This window comes from Perna viridis, chromosome 10 (genome assembly GCF_037379345.1).
Source record: "Perna viridis isolate PV_CMFRI_1.1 ecotype Kerala chromosome 10, ASM3737934v1, whole genome shotgun sequence".
In the NCBI taxonomy this organism is placed as follows: domain Eukaryota; kingdom Metazoa; phylum Mollusca; class Bivalvia; order Mytilida; family Mytilidae; genus Perna; species Perna viridis.
Genome location: NC_142454.1, coordinates 34,656,966 through 34,683,158, shown reverse-complemented (window position 1 = coordinate 34,683,158; position 26,193 = coordinate 34,656,966). Strand labels below are relative to the sequence as shown.

At 33.0% G+C, this 26,193-nt stretch overlaps 1 protein-coding gene across 2 annotated transcripts in view; it reads right to left on the bottom strand.

The window, feature by feature from the left end:
* Nucleotides 1–817: 817 nt before the first annotated feature.
* LOC148605551 (uncharacterized) overlaps nucleotides 818–26,193 on the bottom strand; it is a 47,903-nt gene continuing 22,527 nt past the window's right edge. For both annotated transcript variants that reach the window (XM_088549953.1, XM_088549954.1), the window contains exons 5-15: nucleotides 23,717–25,005; nucleotides 19,033–21,881; nucleotides 18,301–18,336; nucleotides 16,916–17,088; nucleotides 15,165–15,232; nucleotides 13,596–13,779; nucleotides 12,845–12,887; nucleotides 8,496–8,614; nucleotides 7,559–7,651; nucleotides 6,141–6,176; nucleotides 818–4,411 (exon numbers count right to left, since the gene is read on the bottom strand). In XM_088549953.1, the coding sequence (XP_088406079.1) occupies nucleotides 4,214–4,411; nucleotides 6,141–6,176; nucleotides 7,559–7,651; nucleotides 8,496–8,614; nucleotides 12,845–12,887; nucleotides 13,596–13,779; nucleotides 15,165–15,232; nucleotides 16,916–17,088; nucleotides 18,301–18,336; nucleotides 19,033–21,881; nucleotides 23,717–25,005 (5,088 nt within the window). In that variant the 3' untranslated portion in view covers nucleotides 818–4,213. The remainder of the gene's footprint in view (nucleotides 4,412–6,140; nucleotides 6,177–7,558; nucleotides 7,652–8,495; nucleotides 8,615–12,844; nucleotides 12,888–13,595; nucleotides 13,780–15,164; nucleotides 15,233–16,915; nucleotides 17,089–18,300; nucleotides 18,337–19,032; nucleotides 21,882–23,716; nucleotides 25,006–26,193) is intronic.

The following is a 26,193-nucleotide window of genomic DNA, read 5'->3' as shown; positions in this document are numbered from 1 at the left end:
AGTATATCCATCTGCTCAATGAAAACTGATTTGTTCAACGTGTCAGTTTTCCTTTCCTCTTACGTCTATCCCGGACTTGACTTTTTATGAGCAATTCAACGGGTGTTTCTAGAAAAGCTGAAGACACTTACCCTGCCAGTGCACCTGGTCCATGCTCTCAGATTTTAGTAGAGTCAGAGTTGCTCTTTTGCTCGTTACTTTAAATGTATGATTTTATTTACTTTATGTACTTTGTTGGGCATGTCTGTTTTCCGTGTCTGGCCTTCGTCCCTGGATTATTCTTTTTGATTACCAATATAACCTTGGTTCCCTTGATTCTTCTTTTCAACAGTGACACAACACAAGTGCACCAAAATTTGTATAGGTGTATTTTTACGTACATTCTAAAAGTCCATTGGTTGAATTTGACGTGTGCAACCTGTATCACTGCAATTTTGTTGTGATTAAATGAAAATAACTCTTAGGGTAATCAGGAAGAAAATACTCGCTCGGTAAGCGAGGAAACTGGAAAGGAGAGACACCATATTAGTCGTCATGCAGAAGCTAGCTTGAATGTACTTTAAAATATATTATTATTATTATTATGATCTTAAGGATGGGAGAAAAAATTGACCCGGCATATATAAATAACATCACAGCAGATGTTCTTTTGCAAGATAAAATAATACTGATATGTTTGTATAGACCTCGAAGCTTTGAATTGTTAATAATGATTATATTTCATCTTGGGCTGTGTTTTACCACACATTTCCTTCCTTAGTATTGCTATCGACTTCTTAATATTTGGTCATTGGTGACATAATGAAGTCAAACTAAATATAATTTCATACTTTATTGCTTTATAGCTTACAGAAAACCATAAAATATCACATGATCCGACAAAACCATCTTTCATTCATATTTTCCAACCTTCAACATATACACTTTGCATTTATTTCTTTCAACAACTCAAACAACAAACTTTTCGCATACATAACTTACGGCAAATTCTTCCGGACCTATAAAATGTATTTTTCTTCAGATGAAAATATCTGCCATCACATATTATGCGTGTGCATGAACACATACTTCAATCGATATATCATTGAACAACTTTATAGGTAATATACAAAAAGGATAATGATTGCTAAATTCATTGTTTAGAGCTGCTTCTTGTACATGTAAGAAATTATTTTTATAGTAACATACATACAGTACCTGTATGGGATAAACTTCCCATTTTATGGGGTATGGGGCAATTTGGCATGGGGGATGGGCAATGGGGCGTGGGGAATTGGGACAATGGGGAATGGGGTAATGGGTAATGTGGCATTGGGAATGGGGTAAATGAATAGGGGAATGGGGCGAGGGAATAATTTTGATTGGTCAATCAAACAAATTGTTTTGCCTTTTTTCGCAAGCAACATACATATCATAATTCTATGACAGCAATTAAAATAATTTTTAAACAAGATTGTTTCAGAGTAATTTTTAATTATTACAGATGTCGCAGTTAATTATTCATTGACATTTTTTTTAAATATTAACCGGAAGTACATTTGTTATTGATTGAAAATGTTCGTGCTCATACGATTTCTAAACATAAATTATTTTTTTCAAAATTTATAACAGAAATAATTTTGTGTCGGAGACACTCGTATGATTTTAATATTGACAAATTAAACACATTAAGCAATAATAACAAGACCATTTAAAAAAAAATAAAATGTTTATTCCCTTAGCTTTCAATTGGCAGAAGTATGTCGTTCGTCGCAACCTCGAGAAGGATAACAATATTGCCGTTGTTAATATTTTATACAAGGATTTTAGACCATTATTGAAATTAAAACTGTCTGCATCCTAACAATATGGAGAAATGTCTCATTTTTAAGTAATTGAACTGAAATCAATATGCCACAGCCAAACATATGATGCCTATTTTGACAATTTTAACTCTCTAAACCATAATACAAGACCATAAAGGTAATTTCAAGTGTTCGCACACATTCAATTTGCAAAGAACTATCTAATTTTCAAGAATTTGGTCTGAAATATATGTATCACAGCCATCAACATAATATTGATAGAGACAATTTTAACATTTCTTACATTAGTTTTAGACTTAGGTATATTAAAGGTGTTCGCACACTTTGCAAAAATATGTCACTTTGAAGATTTTTTAATGAAATACGAGTGACGCAACCAACAACCAGATACTAACACTGGCATTTTTAATATTTTTAACAATAATTTTGGACCATTACTATTCGCACCCATACAATCTGCAGAAATATGCCATTTTTGGGAAAGTTGACTGAAATTGATGTGTCAAAGCATCACACGTGATACTTTTTTTTGACAATTTTAACATTTTAAACAATGATAAAACACCAGTAAGGAAATTTTAAGTTGGCATTCATTCAATTTGCAGCCCATATATAATGTTTATTTTAACAATTTTAACATTTTAAACAATTATTTAAGACCATTAAGGTAATTTTAAGTGTTGGCACCGTTTAATTTGGAAAAATATCTCATGTTCAAGAATTTGGTTTGAAATATATGCATAACAATAATCAACAAAAACCTTATATGGACAATTTTAACATTTTTAAGAATTTTAGAAATCAAATTCATTCACAATTTATACATATATCTATATTTTCAAGAATATTGTGCATGATAGCTCGGAGTGTCGATATGTCGATATTGTTTTCATGTAAACAATGCAAATATAGCCTGATTTCGGTAATTCTCGAACTCTAATTCTATAATCAATATTGATTGCACAAAACTTTTTGCATCCTTATCCACTATATGTGTTTGATAAAACATTTACTTTGCTTTTTCTTTTTGGAATGGGAAAAGGCATTTGACAACGAGAAATAAGCCAATGCAATGGGGAATGGGGTATGGGGGTATGGGGCAAGTGGGAAGTTTATCCCATACAGGGACTGTAAACCTTAACATGAATAAGTTTCAATGATATCTATTGAAGTTAAGAAATATTATGCAATGGACTTTTAATTTTCAGCTGTAAAATTCTATTTAAAGAATATATATGTGACCTTGACATGAAACTATCTACCTGTATTCCTTACCCCAAATCCTTTGCCTAAATAAGTTTTCATGATATCCATTCACTAAGACTTTGTGACTTGAACCATTGATGACCCAAGTCCTAAAATTAATATCCTTCTTAACCCATAAGCCTACTTGTCAAGAGAAAGAAAGCCAAATTATATAGGACAAAAAAATAATCATAAACCTTCAACAGAACTTACAAAAATATTTTATGTGAAAGAATGTTGTGACAAAGGTAGCATTAAATAAAACTTTGTCAACTTTAAGGGCTAATCCCTCACTTCTGCCATAATGTAAAAATTCAATAAGTTACAAATAAAAATTTATCACTGTACCCCACTTGCAAAAAGAGGGGAGTAATTATTATATATTTTTGGTAATTCCCTTGACTCAACTTGTACAGTACTGACAACTTTGATAGTATTGCCAACACTAAGGCCAGCACCCTAGTCTACAGAGTCAATTAGACTATATATAAATAGAGCTTTCACTGACTGGATGGTAGGTTTTAACTAGAATTGTAACTTAGTGCAAGAAAGTTAAGATGAAATATCCAATATTAGATCTCTGTCACATCAAATAAATACCTCTCACTATGGACCATCATATTTACCTCTCACAATGTACAGTAAACCGATTGATTGCCATTTCAGGGTCTACTACTGTTTATTTTCATTTTAGCACTATGTTCAACATGTATTTCTATTTATTTGTGGCTATTTATTTTCATACATTTTTCTTGCTCTCAAAGTAAGGGACCATAAATTGCTTAAAAATAATCTGGTAACAGTAATACAGTAACCACATTAATCTATCATCACTGCATCATAAAAAACATTATCTAACAAATACATTAAAGTGGTCACATTCTTGAGACATATATATATTGAATTTATAAGGATTTTATCTGCTGAGGGAGTGATTGATAATAATTGTATTATTTTTACTATTGCAAGGTAAATAGAGAATAATATTACAGTTATCTTAACAGGATATTGAGCAATATAAATAGTTCACACACATCATTCACTTTCACAAAACCAAAAGAGGCTGACAGACTAGGTTTTGCAATGATAACAGTCATTAACTATTAGAATCTAACACATTCAAATGATCACAGAAAAATATTTAGAAGTTCATCTATCTAATTTCATGAAGGTGCAGCGTCTGGCTTTTCTGTTGGATTATCTTCATTAGTTTCTATGTCTTTGGGTGTATGATCTACCTGAGAGACCGAAATAACATTAGCAGCAGGAAATGATACAACAGTATCAGCTGGTACATATCCCAACTCTTTCTGTATTTGTAGTAACATTGGGTTAGCACCAGGGTCTTCCTTCACAATATTCTGAAATTTAAATATATCAAAATCAACACAGTTCAATAGTGATTATTTCATAGGAAAATATACAGAACTGTTAAGTTCTTCAGAAATTTCTAAACCATCTCAGAAAATTATTCAATGTTTTCCATTTTCATACTATACATATATATAGTGCACAATTGTATAATAACCTTGGCATATAATAACAACAACTACCGGTAAGAACAATGCACACTAACTTTATACCTACAATCCCCCATTTGATAACATGCACCTTTTGACCTCCATATTGATTTCGATCAAAATCTAAAATTGAAGGTGCACAATAGGAACATGTAATAAAGATTCTATGAAAGTTTCATTCAACTACATTTAGTGGTGTAGGAGGAGTAAGAAATAAGAGATGAGTCCCCCTGCATACTGGAAGGTAGGAAGGATGGATGGACACCCATATCACTATGAATAATTATAATAATAATAAAAAGCTCCAACAAGTGAAACAAGATACCACCATGGTCAGTTGAACTCCATTTACTTGGGGCATTTGTGTACACAATAGTAGTTTTTGACACACTAAGGGTTCCAGTAAAGTAGGTATCTAGGACATAACTTGTTTTCATTCACCTTTTAGAGTGCATTAAACCCAGCTTTGGAACTTTGCTATATAAATATCTTAACATGCTTAATGTGTCATTCAACATAAAAGCATGTGCCAAGCTTTGAAAAAAAAAACCAACAAATTTTTAAACTTCTTTTAGTTCACAAACAAGATGTTTCCAGGAGCCTGAATTGCTCCCTTGGTTAAATTTTGCCTTTCAAAAGCCATTAATATTAACAAGGAGTTGTCCAACAACTTTGACTCAAGAAGACATTGGTAGGACTTATCATAAGGATCATTTCAGCAAATGACAGTTCCTTTCTATCTCTTATAGTTATAATGATATTGGCTGAAAATAGTAATAATAAAAAAAAAAAAAAAAAAAAAAATTAAAAAAAAACATAAAAAGGTCTTTTTTCATCTTTCAAGAACTTAAACTCTTAAAAGGAGTCATCTGATAACTTTGATTCCTTTAAAACTTTTGTAGGCCATATAATAAGGATCAATTCATGAACTGAAAGAATTTGGCTAAAATTAACGTTTTTGGTGATATATGCAATACACTACTGTCTGACACTTATGTTTTATTTCTACATATGGTGGCAATGTTTTTTGACAGATTGAAAATCCCCACATGTGTTCTATGCAGGATATCCAAGGAACATTCATACCAAGTTTGGTTCCAATTAGTCAAGTAGTGTCAAAGTTGAAGATTTTTTTAAAAATTGTTAACGACAGACACCAAGTGATGACAATAGCTCTCATGGCCTTTGTGAGCAATTAAATAATAGAGTAAATTAATAAGCATATTTCATAAAGCCCTTGTAGCTGTCATAACCAGTACATCCTTGCTTACTTAGTGTCTAAACATGAGTACAGCATCAGTTAATACCAAATGTAGGTTGAACTGAGAAAAACAGTGATGACATCTGTTTTGTTTGCTATTGCAAGTATTGTGGGAATAACACAAGTAAACTTATTTTTAAGCAAAAAACTGAAGAAATTGGTTTTATTTATATGATAACAGTTTACAATATACAGATAAAAGAACTTACATATCATCTTTGTTAAATGTTAAAAATATGCTTTGAAATATTTTTTTTATATAAAATGAAGGCCTGATTTTCGTTTTAAAGTACAGAATAATATCCTCACCTCTTGTGCATCTTCATAACATACTGGGTGATATGTCTGAAAAGTAAATTTAAATATTAACAATAATAGCAAAGCAAACCAGAGATAAAGTGGTCATAATTTACTTTTGGAATTTTCAAAATTGAATGGGAATAGGTATTATACTTTTTTTTCCTTTTCACATCACCTCCTTGTATGCTAACTTCCAATGCTAGTTTTTAATCCTTTCAGGACGAATATATCATGTAGAATACAAAATTCAGAAGTGACTATCAATTCAGATTATTTGAAAAGTCATCACTCATAAGATTCAGGATATTAAAGAACCCCAAGGATTCAAATTACAATTTTTGATGAAAACAAAAATTTTTGTTGGACCCTGAGACCAATTTGAATACATCTCAACAAGAGGCCCCCAGGAGCCTGAATCACTCACCTGGTAAAACTTTGCCTTTCAAGGGCAATAAATTTAACAAGATGTTGTCTAACAAATTTGACTCAAGAAGATAATAGGATCTATTATCAGGATCATTTCTGTAATTGAAAGTTTGTTTCTATCACAATTTTCAAGATACTGGCTTAAAACTACGAACAAAAGGCTCCCAGGAGCCTGAATTGCTTGCATGGTTAAATTTTTGCCTTTCATGGGCAATTACTCCAACAATGAGTTGTCAGACATTTCAGACTCAAGAAGACTTTGGAAGAATTATCATAAGGATCATTTCATCAATTGTAAATTTTATTCTATCTATCATAGTTAACAAGACATTGGCTGAAGAATGTACAAAAAATGTTATTTTCCACCTTTCAAGGATGATACTCTTACATGGAGTCATCAGACAACTTCGTTACCATTGTAATTTTTGTGGGCCTTATAATAAAAACCATTTCAGCAATTAAAAGAATTTGGCTAAACCTAACAATTTTGGAGAGATAACAACCAAACATCAGTACTTACAATATTGATATGCACCATCAAAATATTTTTTTATAATTCCTTACTAGAAATTCCATTGTAATTCCGTCATTTTTGTTGCTAAGTGTTGATTATTTACAAAATACTGATTATTGTGTTTTATAATTTCTATGCTGACATAAAACGTTGGTACCTTTGATAATCCTTTGACAAAAAAGTAAACGAATTTGAAAATTAACAATTTTTAGAAGGGACGATAACCTTTAAAAGACTCTTTGACCTAAAATCAAACTACCCACAACAAAAAATTGTTTTGGTAACAAAATCACGGCCAATTTAACAATGTAAACATAGTGATCTTAAGATAAAGTTCTGACAGTCATGTGGTGATTCCCATATATGCTTTGTTTGCAGTGGTTTAAAAATCTATCAATAAAATGCACAATGAAATTGGTACATATTTATTAAAAAGACAAAAAAAAATAATCCATAGTGACAAGTTGGCAACAACTGTCATTTTTACCTTTCCATCTACTCGCAATGCATTTTTTAGATGCCACTCTTCAGATTCTTCATCAAAAAACTGCTCAAAAGCATCACCACACACAAAACATACCTGTTAATATAAAATATGTAACATCCTTAAAATTACTATGAAAACGTTATATACTTTCAATTAAATGTTTACATACTTGAGACTGAAGAGAAAATTGTTCCTTTTATCAATGAAAGGTTGTTCTTCAAGAATAAAATATAAATAATATGCAATAATTAAAACTAACACATTTCTTTCATTGAGTGAGTAACAAATTCATTTTTTTTTCTTAATCAAGATTGAATTGGAGGGAAAACATGGCATAACTAAAACTCCGACCATCAGGAGTTGAACTAGAAAAAAACTTTGAGCAATGCTCACAATACTGATACCCACACTCCCCCATTTGATATCATTACCATGAACTTTTTTACTTCCACTGACTTGGAATGAAGTCTTAAATCGGAATATGTAATAAATTTCATTAAAGTCCATTACGCAGTGCAGGAGGAGTCACAAATAAGAGAAAGGTCTCCTATGTCACAATATTCATTTATGACTAAGTCCATGTTTTTTGCTATGTGAAACTCCTAATATAATTCGAATCAAAATCTAATATAGATGGTGAACAAAGGGATAATGTAATGCAGATTCTATGAAAGTTTCATTAAATTCCATTCAGCCATGTAGAAGTTAGAGATGAGAAATGCAATGTTTTGCTATGTGTAATCCCAAATTGATTTAGATCAAAACTTAAAATAGAAAGTGCACAATAGGAATGTGTAATGAAAGTTCATTTAAATTGAAAAGTAATTTTTAAGTGCATTGCTGCACAAATTATGTCACACTATAGTTTGTTCCACTGTAGAATATGGAATTGTCATAAGATGAAGATAACTGTATACTATCAACTCTTTGTTCTTACATCTGCAGATTCCTCCCCTGTAGCAGCAGGACAATGTAAAATATTCTCCCCTTGAGGTAGCATGGCTTCTTTTTCTACTGCTGCTTCTTGTGACTGTTTCTCAAAGAGATTTGTACGAGCTGAGTAAAAAGAAAAAAAATGGTCACCATATTTTTACTAAAAACAAAAGTTATGTGTTAAGTAGGATTCATTCCTACATTAATATTATTTCAAAGGAATAAGTCAATGGCCATTATCTTAGAATATGAGGGAGAATTAATAAACTGATTAAACAAGAAATGTAGGAGTTAATACCCACTCATGATACCCCCATAACCCGACTTCAACATATAATATAAACTGTTAGACATGAAGTTGTTGCCTAATCCCAAAATTAAATCCTATGATGTGGTACACCTCTTAAGTTTGTGTCAGATTACCAAGTACTCAGATTTGTTTGACTCCGAATTATTTCAGCTTTTATTTATCATATTTATCCAAATTTGCAGTAAAACAAATTTCAAAATACCTAAATCACTGAGGCTTTATTTCTTGTACTGCACGTAATAGAATCTCTCTATGTTGGATTTGGCTTCGTAGTTCGATAGTTTTGGTTTTGAGTACTTCTTATATACAATTATTTTTTGGATTTACATCTTCCTATATTGCATTTGACTTTAATGTTGCTGATGAAACATGCCTACACAATGTCCAAATTTGCAATATACATGATCAGTACAATTGTATTTTTATCAAATAATTTAATGTCAGAAGTAACAAACTTTCTGATTAAATTAAAACTCATACACCAACTTTTTAAACATAATCATTCTTTTTTAATGGTTGAATTTGATACTAAATTATAAGGAATGACTATTATATTTTCAGCCTATTTGAAATAATCTCAATGCCTGTAGTGCACACTTGAAAATAACCTGTTATGCAGGTTATTGTGTGTGCACAAGGTGATTGAGGTTATTTCTTCATAGACCAAAAAATCATAACTACCATTCCTTAAATGGCTGTGGCAAGTTGCACAGGAAACTGTTATGAAAAAAGATGGACCGAAGGTAAGGGTGCACTATACAGTTAAATTAAGGCGCAATGTTTCACACACCAAGTTCTGGGTATGAAAATCATCGAAAATATCTACCAGACCACAGGGCTGGCTACATCTAAAAGTTACCTCTCCTGATTAAAATTTACCAGCCCTGAAAATTTAAGCAATAAAAATCCTTTTCAGATTCTAATGTATTTTGATGTTTAAAATTTTAGAATGACAAAATAGAACAATTTGATAAACCTAAAGATGTCTGTAATATGTATGACTAATAGTTTGTCACTTGATGAAAACACACCGCAACAAGTGCATATATAATTGAGACACTACTGGTAACGAAGAGCATTTCATTATAAGCAGGTGGATTTTTGTCACTGTCACTGTCAATAATTATCCTCAGACTCATCTCCAGACAGCTGTATGGCATAGTTGACAATTTAACTTTCCATGCGAGTCGTCACAAATTAACCATTCGAAACTCCGTTTTAAAGCTTGGGACAATTAATCGTTTTGGCTAAGATTGATCATACAATTTATTCTTTTCCTTCAGATCAAGGTCGCTTTTTTGGAGAAAGAAGTCAAAAATATTGTCGTAAAGACTGTCACATGTGATTAAGTGGTTCCTTCAAAACTGGAGATTAGTCATTTTTCAGTAGGAGATTTGGTTTTAAAACTGGAGGTTTTTAATCAGTGTTTTTTTACTTCTAGCAAATCAAGTCAATTCTGTGTAATGTGGCTCTACAAAATTTAGACTGTTAAATTGACAGTAATTAACAAATTAAATTAATCTATAGGAAATGGTTGGCTGTACATGAAATGCGGATGTATTCAATCAGGATCCCTTATTTCTAATTACCAATCATTATCAATAACACTGATCAGTTGATTGCTCCACTGAGAATATTTACTTGTCATATGACATTTCTTTACCTGTTTAGACAGCAATCAACATCTTTTGTCAAAATTATGGCTGATTAAATAATCAAAGGAATGAAACATGAATTTTGGGGTTTGAATACCGGTGTTTCTAGATATTTTTTGACAGTTCAGAAAGCGGTATATTTTCTGTTCCCACGGTAGACCTGTAGAAAGGTTCTCATTCCGGTAGAAATGACCTACCGACATAGGTTCACATACACGTGAAGACACAACTTTTACAAACTTAACAAAAAAACAAATTCATTTTTTCCCTTTCCGTCAATATTTTTGTTTTATAAGCGTGATTGCTATTGGTTGATTAAATAACGAAAAATCAACCAATGGGATTTGTTTGACACACACAAGGTTACCATGCTCCCTGCAGAGATCGAGTCAAAACACGTAATAATGTAACATTACTTGATCTGTTTGATTCTTAAGTTCCATTATGAATGAGATAATACCGAGAACTCGTTACAAAAATAGAAAAGGGTAATCCCAACCATCTGTACAAATAGCCCGACCACTGGGCTGTTGAAATTTAATATTTGACCACCCGATCGTAAAACAGGCAGTCTTGGGCGGTCGGGCGGGCTATAATTCCCAACTCTGCCAAGTTACACCCATCAAATTTTGTAAAACTTAAAATCAAAACTTGAAATTTGGTGGATATATTGTTTAAACATAGTTAAGCATTTATTCATAGACAAATGTAATGTATGTAATGGTAAACAGGTGTAATTTAAATGAAGAATGGTATCCAGAACCTTTCAGTCCCCTGATGCATTAGGTTCTCTCCTCAGCATCAGGTGGCTGATTTTCAAAATACCTTATTTCGCACAAACTTTCGGAACTAAAATTGTGAGAGGGTCTATTATTTTTACCCTACTCCATGCATGCTTTCATCCTGTGGTAGTGTCTAAGTGCCTGATGTTTTATAAAACATACTATTTGGCTGTTAGTTTTGGAAAGGCACCCCTGATTTGTACTAAAACTGAGTAATAATTTTTCAGTATGTTACCATGGCTAATGGATTTTATAACAATAATCATTAAATAACTTTTTAATGATGAACCTCCACACACCAAGGATTTCAAAAATATGCATTTTTTATGACAAAACACTAGAAATTTCTGTGCGGACTGCCTCAAAACAGCTTTATTTCAACTAAATGAGACCAAATTTTCAGAAATGATGTAACTGTTTTGTACTACCTAATGGCAGGTTTTCACAAACCCTACATCTGAAAAAAATAGGATTTTCATCATAGAAACCACAATTTCTTGTGTAGGTTAAGATGCACTGAGTCAGAAAATGTAGTTTGTGTCAAGAAATTTAATTGTTTAGTGCAAATAAGTCCTTAGCAACCAAATTTTCTGAAGTTTCATTATTTCAAATGTGACGTCATAGAAGATTTTCTTGTATCTTCTTGCAATATGTGCTATTCTAACCACTTTTAAGTAAAACATGTTACTTCTTTAACTTATAATAAATAAAATGGATAACTGAACAAACTTTTTCTGTGTAAATAAGTATTGCAATGTGGAAAAGAAAGTCAAAACAAGACTTTTAGTACCCAGTCTTAAGTTAATACCATACAAATAGAGCTTTCCAAAAATCACAAGACAAACACCACTTAAAAAGTCCTCTTCTCCTTAAGAGTGCACTATACAGTTACATTAAGGCGCACTGTTTCGCACACCAAGTTACACCCATCAAATTTTGTAAAACTTAATAAAAATTAGAAGTTGAAATTTGGTGGATATATTGTTTAAATGTAGTTAAGCATTTATTCATAGACATTTGTAATATATGTAATGGTAAACAGGTGTAATTTAAATGAAGAATGGTATCCAGAACCTTTAAGTCCCCTGATGCATTAGATTCTCTCCTCAGCATCAGGTGGCTGATTTTCAAAATACCTTATTTCGCACAAACTTTTGGAACTAAAATTGTGAGAGAATGAATAGAAAAGGGTCTATTATTTTTACCCTACTCCATGCATGCTTTCATCCTGTGGTAGTGTCTAAGTGCCTGACGTTTTATGAAACATACTATTTGGCTGTTAGTTTTGGAAAGGCACCCCTGCTTTGTACTAAAACTGAGTAATAATTTTTCAGTATGTTACCATGGCTACTGGATTTTATAACAATAATCACTAAATTACTTATTAATGACTTGAACCTCCACACACCAAGGATTTCAAAAATATGCACTTTTTTATGACAAAACACAAGAAATTTCTGTGTGGACTGCCTCAAAACAGCTTTACTTCAACAAAATGAGACCAAATTTTCAGAAATGACCTAACTGTATTGTACTACCTAAAGTGTAAATTAGAATACTCCTACCTTCGAAACATAAAAACATAATTTCCTAATGTAAGGTTTACCTCTTTCCTCAGAATCACCAACTTCTTCATACTCCAACCAATCCTGTAGTACAAATTATTAACAATAAGCAAGGGATAATATTTGTAGGAGATTTATTACTATTACATGCATTACAAGGTGTCTTAACATCACATACATTGTAGAATCACTCTGCTTTGTATTATTTTTTTTTCTATTCAGTAATCTCATGACTTTTGGCAGAGGGGAATTATTTTATGAACTCATATTTCATTCCTTCTACTACTTGTGAAAATAATGATGAAAAAAACATTAATTTTATGCTGCTTTTGAGTGTAAAGTAGACAGTTTTGGAGAAATTTGCTACATACATTCATATATGTAGATATGAAGTCATTTTTACACCTTCAGTAACCTGTACAGATTAAGGCTATGCTTCAGAGCATACTTTGGTACTTAAGTAAAAACAATTTTCATACCTCGGGTTGTGAATGTCAGTAACTTATAATACCCTAATTTTTTCAATGAATGATATAAATTCTACAGACATTGATTTCGATCATGGGATAAAAAAAAAATAAATAATCATTAAACTGCAGAAGAAAAAAAAAGAAAGGCTCTAAAGACCCTGTGGTCATATCATTTGATCAACAAAAAAACAAATCATCTAGAGAAGTCGAAGTGATATGTAATATCCTATAAATTGACCAGTTAGGAAGAACATTTAAAGACAACTATGAAATATGAAACATTTGTCAGAAATTTTTTTTTCACTTATTCTTTAATACATACATCAAGCTCATAGAACCAAGCTCTATGTTTTGATATCCTAGCGCCTTTCTTTTCCCGCTGATTTTGTCTAAAATGCCAGTCTAGATGTTCTCTATACAAAGATGTCTGAGAAGCCATAAACCTTGTGCCACAAGATGTACACTGGATACCAGAATACATTCTCTGTATTACCCCAATATATTGCCTAAAAAAACAAAGCATACAAGTCATTATCAATACCAAAAGTGAAATTAATCAAACTAACTGAAGTTACTGTTTACTGAACAAAAAGTTTAATTTCCTTTAAAGGGAAAGACCACCTCTGCATTAAGTTAGGCTCTTATGATAAATCGTACCTACGTAAACAAAAATAAATATAAACCTTTAATGCAAAATGCACTTTTATAAAATGCTCAAGGCTATGCAAAGTTCGAAATTCTTGAAATATAAGTGGATAGCCATCTTGCAAAATTCTCCTATCTGAAGGAAGATCATAGTCAGACTTTATTGATTTTTACCAATAGCTTCCGATTGGCTCGTGACGTCACTAAGTCGGTTTGGTACTTATACAAGTACTGCAAATAATATGTAAACAAAGAATATTCTGTAAATATTTCTACGATCCTGTTTATTTAATCACCAAAACATGATGACTTGTCAAGCTTACGATTGCACAAATGATAAAATAGAAATGTTCTAAAAGTTCTTTTTTACCAGCAAAACATTCTTCGGAAGTCATGGAAGTAGCCATAAGATTTTCTTAACAAATACTACCCATCTGGCTACAAATCCCGTTGTTCGTCAATGATGTCTGACATTTGCTAACAAGTTGTGCATCAATCTCTTCTTCTATTTCTTTAGGTTGAATTTATAGGGGGAAAGTCCCAAATAAGCAATTTCTTCGGACATCGTAATCAGTTACCTATTTACTTTCACTTTACATACCGACTTCATGACGTCACAGTTCAACTGATCACGGTGGCGCCCATAGGCAAGGGAAATTCAAATTTCCTAATAATAAATCTCGATTAACTAATTAAGAAAATGAAATTATTTTGTTTCAATTTAATTTTCATGAATATTTAACAGATTAGTTTCGATATTTATGACTTGCACAATAACATGGTCTTCTCCTTTAACCTAAATTTCAAATTTCATCTTAAACATAATTTGCTTTAATAAAAACTATTTAAACAAACCAACCTTAATCATGTTTTCAATTAGATCAGACCATTACATCTTGGGAAAATTTCTAAGAACATATATGGTGCACCAGTGTATAACCAAAATCCAAAATAATAAACATGGTAAATAATTAAATAGATCACAAAAATTCTTCAACAAGGCACATAAATTTAAGTAAGTTTTTAAAGGCCCCAGCAAAAGTAATAAAATCCACAATAAACTAAATGATAACAATTCTACAAAATCTAACAAAGAATAATGTGACTTTTGTTAAGGACTTAGAAAAAAACTGATTTTGGCAATTTTAAATCATAATATACCTTAATACACAAGAACAGCCATCAAATATTTGTTCAAAATAGTAACAAAGAAAGAAGACAAACTGTAGTAATATTCAGTACATACTGTTTTAACATATTTATTTTCATTTCAGACAGATCAGGGATCTTCTCTGGTTTACTTAGTTTAACTCTCTGTAAAAGATAAATCAATATGTTATCATAAATGCAATATTTCATCAGTACCTTCCATATCCAGTAGTCAGAAAAAGTAGCTACAGAAAGAAATGTAAAATACCCCTTGATACTGAATTTTTTTTGTAATTATTACAGAAAAAGATGTTTCCTGTTTTCTGATTAGCCAAAAAACTCCTTTCAGGTCAAGTTAAATCATGACAGTGGATCAAATTCCCAGAAATACAATAAATATCTTGTGCATGCATACTATAAAAATATATTAAAAGCAGTCCTGCATAATTTAATAGCATATGGTTTTGATCTAAATATAGAAAACAAAAAACCAAAAAAAAGTCACATAAGCAAGCACCTTGATTCATGTAATAAAACAATTAATGACTTCCCTTGATTACTCTTTGATACAAGTCTCTATCATGATTTAACAACACTCCAAAATTTCAATATTCACCACATCTTTGGTTTGGTGAATAAAACTTTTTCCGGAGTTGATAAATAATGACTGCAACAAGGATAACCAGTAGCCCATGGCTACTAGATTTTGGGCTGGGCTACCAAACTTTTGGGTAAAATTTAATAAACCAAACAGAAAATATTTAACAAAAATATGGTCAGGGCTAACAGCTTGTATTTCCTAATTTCAACCCCTGAGTAAATTATAATAAGTTATTAACTGTATAAAATTGAATATACTTATTATAGAAATATTGCCATCCCACTTGGACACACTGTTCTGACTCCATGCCAACAAATAGTCAAGTCTATCCCTTTAAATACTGCATACTTGGAGAAACAGTGACTCCAATTTTAAATTCTTTAGTATAACTCGGTTGGCGATCAAATCCCCAACCTCTTGCACTCGAGACAAGAATGCTACACCGCGACCACAGGGGCAGTTCAGGTTCAAAATAAAAAGGAGCCTATGACAAAGTTTTAACAGCAAGATCTATAAAAATCTGTCTTGCATTTTCTTCATTAAGTTTTTTTGGAATATCTTCAAATAAGATGATATCATAACATTTTAAAATACAAGTTTCATATTAAAAAATCAGAAGAACTGTGAGCAAAGTCTACTTTTTACCCTGTTCCCTGGCCAAAAACCATACAGAAAACCTCATAGGCAATTTAAGGCATTCAGAGGTAAAAACAAAATAAGAAGTGCACAAAGGCATGATGTGAAAAAAAATCTGAAAGTTTCATCAAATTCCATTCAGCAGTTTCAGAGGAGTTGTGTATTAGCAAATGGTCTCCCCGTTTGGTCCACCAATGACGAAGTCCAATGTTTTGCATCAGGAAACCTCAAAAGTAATTCAGATTAAAACACAAAATAGGAGGCACACATTGGAATCATGTAATAAACAATCTGTGAAAGATTTTGTCAAATCACATACATCTGTTTCAGAGGAGCTGATGATTAGAACTGGGGATGGACAGACAAAGGGACCAAGGCACACACACCAAGATCGCTATATACATTTTGTACCTCATTCAAGCAGGGGATATTAAAAATCAGAACTACATTATCACCTCCAATAAAAAGCCTCCCTGATCTCTATGTTCGAAACAGAGTAGTATAAAAAAACACCCAAGTGGCCAATCTTCATTATTTTTTTTTCAAACAGGCCTGAGAACCAAGTAATTAACTCTGAGTTGTGCAAGAGTCTGGGAACAAGCTGGACTTACAACTGGTTTCTTTTTTTCCTTCCCATCTGGAGAACTTTCCTCTTTTTTCTCTTCTTTTTTGACCTCTTCCTCCTTCTTGTCTGTTTTCTCTTCACTGCTTCCTTTATTGATCAAGCCTGCATTAAGCAGCTTCTGCAGTAATGATTCCACATTTAAAGGTTCTGCTTGAAGAGCTACAATGACAACCAGACAAAATAAAAGAAACTACATATCTAGTTATATGGTCACATCAGGTTTAACTGCAAAAAAAAAAATTAGCCATACTTTTTTATTTCTAAAATGCCCAATGCATGAAATTAAAAATCAAATCATATATTTTTGCAGCATATAGCAATAAAGGCAAACAGCCTAGTGCTCAAATGAGGCACTTATTACATAAAATAATCTCATTTAGTTAACATTATAGAAATGAAGTACTTGCGGCAGTCAAACTTTATTTTAACTACTAAGCATCTGTAACTTCTTTTAGAAGTGCTAACAAATCTAATTTGACAATTTAGCTTTTAAAATTCTCTCAATTATAATTAATTCCAATACATGATTACACAGTGTTGCAAATATAAAACTAGAAAAAATGTGAGCTATGCTCCCCTAAAAATGACCATATACACAAAAATCTTAAAGGATAGGTACAGAAACGAAAAAAAAAAAGGATTTAAGGAATTAAAATTGTCAATGAAATTCTGATATTTTTACCCTAATTGGTCATAGTCTCATTGACATATTATCAAAATCTATTTTTGTTATATTCAAAAGTGCTATGTACATGTAACCTTAGAAGTATTTAAGGTTGAATGAATGTCCCCAGTGGCTTCAGTGTTTTGCTAATAAAACAAATTTTAAATAAATTTAATAACATATTATATAAAGATGTAACCTGTATATAGGAATATCTTAAAAGCTCATCTAATCACAATATCACCTAACATTGCCATTCCTTCCAATGGGTGCTGAGAAATCTGTGGCAGAAAATTTTCCAGAACTACACATGTAAAAATTGTAAGTTGATCAGAAAACAGGATATACATGTAGATGACCTAGAAAGCTGGAAAGGGGAGACACAGTACAAGTCATTATGCTTAAACCATAAATCAAAAATCTAATCATTCCTTCCAATAGATGCTGAGAAATCTGCAACAGATATTTTCTCAATGATGCACATGTAAAAATTGTAAGTCACTCAGAAAACAGGAAGTAGATGACCTAGAAAGCAAGGAAGGGAAGACGAGTACTAGTCATCATGTGTAAGCCATATACTAAAAATCTTATCATTCCCTCTGGCAGAGGCCACGAAAATAGGCACAGCTTGATATGCCAGTAAAGGTTGAACTCTGAACAGTGTAAAATGTAAATGATGGATAGACAATCAAAAAACATGTACTTACTTGGGGGATTTTGGGGCTGTATAAGTCCTGTTAGTTCTGCAAAAAAAAAAATGTATAAATTTAATGTTATATTGTAAATCTATATACATGTAACAGCTAATAAGTACTTGTAATGCAGATGTAATCAGCTAAGTTAAATGTCAACAGTTGTGATACAAAGTTCCATCAAGTACCAACCAATACAACATGCCTCACTTTGAGTGAAGTTCATAGTTTTGAAGACAAAAACATAAGTTGAATAAGTTGAACAGACGGAATTGAATATATATCCAACTTTACACATGTAGTAATACTGGTACATGCATTTGAAATACAATTTTTTTTTAATGCAACACATTACGAAAACGAAAAAGTTAAATTCATTCTTATGATTAGGATGCTTTTAGTCAAATTTTTTTTGAGAAAGAATAATAGCATACCAGTAGTTTATTGGAAAGAGTTATTTACCAAAAAATGAACACAAATGTGGAAAAATAACTAGATTTATCGAGGCTTTTTGCATGAGTGATTATATTTTGGTTATTTACAATAACTTATTACTTATCCTATTTATTATATACATTTTGTGATGTTTTGGTGGAAGAAAGTTCAGGAGTGAAACTACAGAATTAATTGAAAAAAAAAATTATCAGGAACATTCGGTAAAATCACTGCTTTACATATAAAGTACAGTATTTTTTTTTTATATTTCCACACAAAGACATTCTCTACACTGCAATTGACTGTACATACCATTATTGAAAGGCTGACCAGTAGGAACAGGCTGAATAACCCCTGTCATAAGATGACTTGATGAAGGCTGACTGACAATTGGCATTGGCTGACTCAGCATTGGAATATCAGGTGGTAATGGCTGGAATATAGGATGTGCACCTTGAGATCCTTCATCTTGTATCAGTGGATTCGGACTTTGGAATGATCCAATACCAGGTATTGATGGATTACTGCCTGGGTGAAATGGAAGAGTAGGTCTTGGCTGAAAAGCTGGGTTCTGGCCCGTCATAAACTGTGAATGATTGGCTTGAAATCTAATATTAGATCTATCCATAATGGGAGGCTGACTTGAAAAATGCTGATTATGAGGGAGAGGCTGATTTGAGTGTGGAGCAAATGGCTGACCAGGTCGTATAGGTGGTACATTTCCTTGTAAGCTATTATTAAAAGATTCAACAGGAGAGCCTCTGTCCTGCTGTCTCCTATCTGGGCTACGTCTAGGACCGTGAGGAGACCTACGCCTATGGTGTTTATCAACAGTACTGCAATCAAGACCTTGCCTATCATCAAATGGAGAGCCTCTTCTACCTCCTTTACTTCTAAAGTTTATGGGTTTTCTAACATCTAAATCTAAAATAGATATTGGTTTTTGGGATAAAGAATTTCGATCCCCATGTTCAGAGTTTTTGTCTTTCTGCTCACTTTTTTTATCCACATCAAGATCTTTTAGTTTTTGATTTTCTATTGGATCTAGAATTGTGACATCTGGTGGAGGCTTAGGTAGACCAATAAATAATTTTTGATTTCCGACAGTTATCTCCCTTGGGGGTCCATTGAACTGAAATTCATACCATACACCATCAATAATCAGTTCATGTAAGGGTCCTCCCAGTGCTACCATGTGCATTTCACCATCTACACATACTTCAACAGCTCTTTCTGTGGGAATGAAGAACGTAGTATTGTTAATTATCACCTCCCTAGGTGGCCCATTGAAGCGGATACCTCTGGCTACATCATTCAAGACAATAAATGGAATTTTTCTGTCAAGTCTTATTTGACACTGTTCTCTATCTATAACAATATTTCTAGGTGGAGGTGTGAACCGCAGTTCTACACGTTCTCCATCTAATCTAATGAACCTTGGTTTCCCCCCAAATGTTCCATACTCCTTTTTGTTGATTAACAGCATACCATCTCTACCATCAATGAGAACTGTATGATCATGATCTCTAAATTTGATGATTTTTGGAGGTGCATCAATTCGCATGTTGTAATGAATTCCATCAATCCATAAGTTTCTTGGATTACCATGATAGAAGACAGAAGCTCTCTGGTGTGGACCTGGCCCCCAAGCAACCTCTTTTACTGGATCAGAAATTTTGTATACACTAGTACCATTTATGAATACCATTCTCCTAGATGATTCAATAAATACTTCCAATTTTTCTCCTTTAAAAGGAATAAATATTTTTGGACCACCCATTTTAACTGGATAAGGATTTCCATCTATAACTACTTCCTCAGTTCCTTCAGGAAAAGTATAACACACCCCATCTTTCATTCTTACTCCTCCAGGCATCATCCACCTATCATCTAAATCAGAGTTATAGATTGGCTTTGGTTCCAGTTTAGGTACTCTTTCATCAATCAACAAAGGATTTTCATTAGTTTCTCTGGAAATTTTCGTGTCATCTATATGAAGCCCTCGTCTGTGGTCAATATATGGGCCTCTATCAGATCTGGGTCTTATGTCTCTATGTCCAATTCTTTCATTTACAGGACCACCATCATGTTTGGATGCATCAATGTCTTTCCTAACACTACTATCTTTGTTTGACTCAGGAAAGCTATCTTGTGAATTTTCTGGAGTACTTTCTGCTCGAAGCATTTCCAACATTGCACCAACAGCAAGTGCACTGCCTTCGTTTTTCTTTCCATATGGCCTGGTTTCCTGTTTAATTGATTCAATTCTAACAACATTGTCTTGTTTTTTCGCTTCACTCCAATCATTCTCAGGAGGACATTTTGGACCAGGACCCAAAAGGCTTGGTCTTTCTTCTAGTTTTCTCTCTGAAGGTGATTGTCCTCCATCAGTTTCTGAAATAAATCTATTAACAGGTCCATGTTCCAAGATTGGAGGCTTACGATGATCAATATCAAAATTTCCTAAAGTTTCTCTCTCAGCAATGTTAGATTCTCTTAATCCTGGACCTGGTCCGAGTAGACTTGGTCTAGTCTCAAAGTCTCCTTTCCTTATATGTCTTCTATTATCTTCAACTGGGGGACCTCTTAAATGATCATGATGATCATACGGCCTTTTGATAGGAGGTCTTTGGTTTTTTCCAGGGGAATTATATTCCAAGAGAGGTTCATTTGTCCTTGATGGGGGATAAGATCCTGCTATTTGATTAATTTCTGGTTCAAGCCGTGGTGGCTCAGGCTTTGCAACTGAGTGTCGTTTTTGCTCCTGAAGGCTGTCAAATTCTGACAAATTCCTTAAGACTTGTTGCAGTGCCTCGTGAGTAATTTCTCCAGATTTTCTCCTCATTTCCATTTTACGAAGAATTTGCTCTCTATTTTCAAGACGTAATTCATGTGGGATATCATTATCAGATTGACTGCTGACTCTAGGAGGTTCAGTATAGCCTGGTCTTGGTCCTACAGGCCTGTTGTATGAAGCTGAGCGATAATCAGTATCAGATTGGTTAATTTGGTCTCTTCTGTGATCAATATCCTCTAAACTTGCCCTGCGATTCTCAAAATCATTTGGATGATCCGCCTTGTATTGAGCCCAACCACCCTGTCCTCTAGGTGAAATTATGTCAGGATGTCTGTAGTCTTGGTCTTCATTTCCAAATAAATCACTAAAACAAAACAATAAGATTTTTTTTCTTTATTGTTACAAGAAACTTATTGTGTGCTACTGTTCACTTAATTATACACAGATCTGAAATAAGTAAATGCTGTATGCGGCATTAAATTGTACAAATGTAGAAACTGAAATAATTGTAAAGAGTTACTTTGGCCCTTACCATAAATATTTGAAAGTTCAACAGAAAATTGATTTGCCATAGATCTGAAATTGGTAACATTACATGGAGCCCCTAATTGAAGTTGCTTACCAAATAGCACAAGGCAGTGACTTATAGTTTCTGAAATAAATTCTGCTAAAATATTTGTTTTGGATGTATTCATGGAGTGATTCAGACTTAGGTCAAATAATATATTCAATCCATGATTTTTTTTATGTTGTGGTATGACACTTTATGGTACATTTTCAAGGAGAATTATTAAATTAAAGGCAAATCATTGTCATCATGATATTGCTTCTTTCTGACCCCTAGTTCCTTAACTATTCAAGTCACAACAACAAAAATCAATCATAGTCTTCTTTTTGGGTATGACATCTTGTGGTGTAAGTTCAGAGATCCATTTAATCCTACTTAAATAATTGTCCAGACAAAGAGAACATACTTATTTTTTTCAACACCTTTTGGGTCCTTAATTTTTAAACAGTTCATGTCACTCCTAAATCAAAATCAGTCTGTGGTGTTATGGCATCTTGTTGTACAGAGTATCAAAAAAAAATCCATTCCAAATGATCCATTGAAGTTTTTCACAATATTAACTTGAATAAATAATACTGAAAATTCACTTTTTTACCTTTTCCGCGAATCGACTGAATGGTGGCAAGCTACTAGCCAGTGATTTTGTTTCCTGCTTTGATAGCAGCCCCAACCCTTTATTTTTGGGAAATTTACCCATACATTCACGTATTGAGAAAATATTTTACAGGTGGACAGAAACTTATCTGTACCTACATTTGTATCCGAAACAGAAAGCTGATGAAACTGACAAATATGACTCCAAATATTTATAAGGTTATGACTTGCCAAAAAAAAAATGAAATGAACAAAGCACAAAGCCATGAAAACACGTCGAGGAACATTTCACTGGCTTCTTTACCACCTTTATAAAAAATTATACCTGACAATTGGAAATTTTCCTTTCTTTGGGAAAAACATTTTTCAACATTTTGGGCTTTTGTGATGCAAGCCCTTGTAGAACAATTTCAATGAGATCCATTAACTTCTACTCCAAATATTGTCCTGGGCACCATTTCACAAAGCTTATCAAAGAATTACTTGCACATAAGTCTCATTGGTTTGTTGAGGATTTACAGTGTACGTGTATGTGAGTGCTTTATAAAATGATGTCCAAACATCAGGAAAGAGGGTTTCTTTTTTTTTGCCCTCATTCTTAAGCAGTTCAAATCACAACAAAAAAATTCTTCTGTAGTACTTTGCATAACAAATTTCAGACATTCATCAACTTTTACACAAGCTACTTTAGGAAAAATACTTGTTTCTGGCCCTAATTCCTTAACAAATCAGGTCACAACTCCCAAAATCAAACCCAGCCTTCATAATGTGGTATGGCATCATGTTTTTAATGTAAAAAATTGAAAGGACATGAAATATCAATGGACAATGAAGACAACTTGACACCAGCATGAAAGCAAATTTTTCTATGTAGAAGTTAGGGGTACAAAAAAAACGTATCTGTAAATTGTGCATACACTTATAACCTACACATCAAGACTATCTCTTATAAATACTTAACTCAATACTACAATATCCTATCAAAATAATTCTAAAAGAAGCCTTAGCAGTGAGGCACACTAACATGTCATCTTTACCTTATGTCTTCAGTCATATGGGTTTCAACTTTGACAGGTCCCAAATCTCTCTCTTGACTTATCCTAGGTTTCTTGTTACTTCGCTCACTAATTTTCAAGTCATGTCTTTCATCTAAATCTCTTTTATTTGAACAAGATAGTCTGCGGTCATCGAGGTCTTTATTTCTATCATCAATATCTGAACCAGCTCTCTTGGGAATCCTGGGAAGACTTGAAATTGGAAGTCTTTGTTCTGTTTTTTGTTCTTCCCTTGATTCTTCTGTTAACTTCTTGTTTTTCAATTCACCTTTATTTTCTGTTTTGTTCCTATTTTTTGTTTCGCGTTTAGACCCTTTTCCTTTAACTGGTGATCTGGACCGTTCCAGGCTGCTTCTTGGACGTGGAGATTTACTTCTTCTACTATGTGCTTCATAATTTTTGCTGCGTTCTCTATTTTCACTACTACGTTCATCAATTTTTCTTCGATTTTCGACTTCATCTCCTCTGTTTCTTTTACTTTTTCCTCTCTGAGTATCAGACCTTCCATGGTCTTCCTCTTTAACACCTTTTCGAGGGTCATTTACTCTTTTACTTTTATCATGAATGATTTCAGCAACTTTTCTTTCACTACTTGAACTTCCATTTTTATCTTTTGTTTCCATTTCTTTTAATTCTTTACTTTTTCCCTCACAAATAAGTTTCCTAGTATCAGACTTCCTTTTTTTTTCTTTACTTGACGAAACAGCCTCAGACTTTTCAACTTTAACTTTGAGATTTTTTTCAATTTCATGTGTTGTAAGCTGTGATTTCTCTGGAGTAATTCTTTCCTTCTTTATATCTGTATGTCTCGGCTTTGAATCTTTCTTTGGTGTAACAGGTTTGTGGTCCATTGGTTCTTCTTTTATAACCTGACTGTTCTGGTTACCCACATCTGATACAAGTGGCGGAGCTTTAGGCATTGGATGTGGCAAAGATGCTGCAGGCATAGGATGCGGGAGCATTCTATTTGGCTGGGCTAGTGACAAAGGAGTAATTACTGGTGGTAAAAGTGGAGGTTCACTTGTTTCTGGTCCCAACTGATTCAAAGGCTGATTTGTAACAGGACCAAAAAAAGTAAGAGTAGGCTGTGGTTCTCCACTTGGAAGAAGTTCACTTTGTGTTGGTTTTGGTCTTATTCTAGGATCCCTAACTACTCTGGGATCTTTTAAGGCTAGTCTAGGATCTCTCTGTAATCTTGGGTCTCTAGTTGGAGGTTGTGTTTCTACCTTTGGCTTTGAGTCCTCCACTCCAACAAATATATCACTAGTAGGCTGCAATGACAAATTTATATCAAGTTCTTACGAAAAGTTTAAATGAAAAAAACTAACTCACCTTAATTTTTTTTTTGTTGGGGTGGGGGGGGGGGGATGGCTGGGGGCAGAAGGATGAGGGGCACTAATTGCACTATATTAAACTAGACCAAAGTAAATACAAGTACTTCAATAAGACTTAGGTCCTTGTGAGCTTAATATAAATCATAGCAATTATGTTAATTCAATGATAATCAACACACACATATTTTCAACAGTTATCTTACTGCAAACAATTCAGTCACTAGAAGAACCATATCTTGTTCTTGAAAGTCAAAGAAATTAAACAGCAGATTATTTTGGAGGGGATGGGCAAGCTTAAAATTGCACAAGGTTCTATAATAATCATGTAAAACCCCTTAAATGGGATAACCTCCCACTGCAGGAATAATACAATAATTTTTCAGCCTTTGTGCATATCTACATATGATACAAATCTACCTTTTGACCTTCTATAAAATCCATTGAGCACTCGGCAGTTAAGAGTTGCACTTACCGGTACTTGTATAAAATTTTAACATGCAAACCTCTTCAGGAAGAGTTGCAATGTAAAGATAGTTTGACATATGAACGTATGAACAAATGAATAGACAGACAGACAGACAGGAGGGGTCCTGTATATGTTTCTGGAGTAAAATTTTAAAAAAGACATTACGGTTCGTTATTTGCATCCCTGTATACTAACAGTATACAAGTTAATTTTTACCATTGAAAAAATGTCCAAAGAACCATAGATAACTGCTGATTTGTACAGCAGGAATATCAATATGTTGCACAATAGCATGTTGCTAAGAATACCTAGTTACAATCATCCATGGTAAACAGAAAGTAGAAAAGCAATAAACCTGGAAAGGAGAGACAAAGTACAAGTCATCATGCTAAAGAAATACACCAAATATCTAAGCATCCCTCCAAACTGAAGCAGAGAAATCTATTATGAAAATGTTCATAATGCATGACCTAAAAAGCTACAAAGTCAATCAGAAAACAGGAAGCAGATGAGTGACAAACCAGAAAAAGGGACACACATCATGATGTTTCTAAACCCTTTCTTGAGCCCTAATTTCAAATTAGCTTATAATCAAGTCACAACTTTCTATCATTTTTCTTTTGTTACGTCACTTTAAAGTACAATTCTAAAGAGATCCA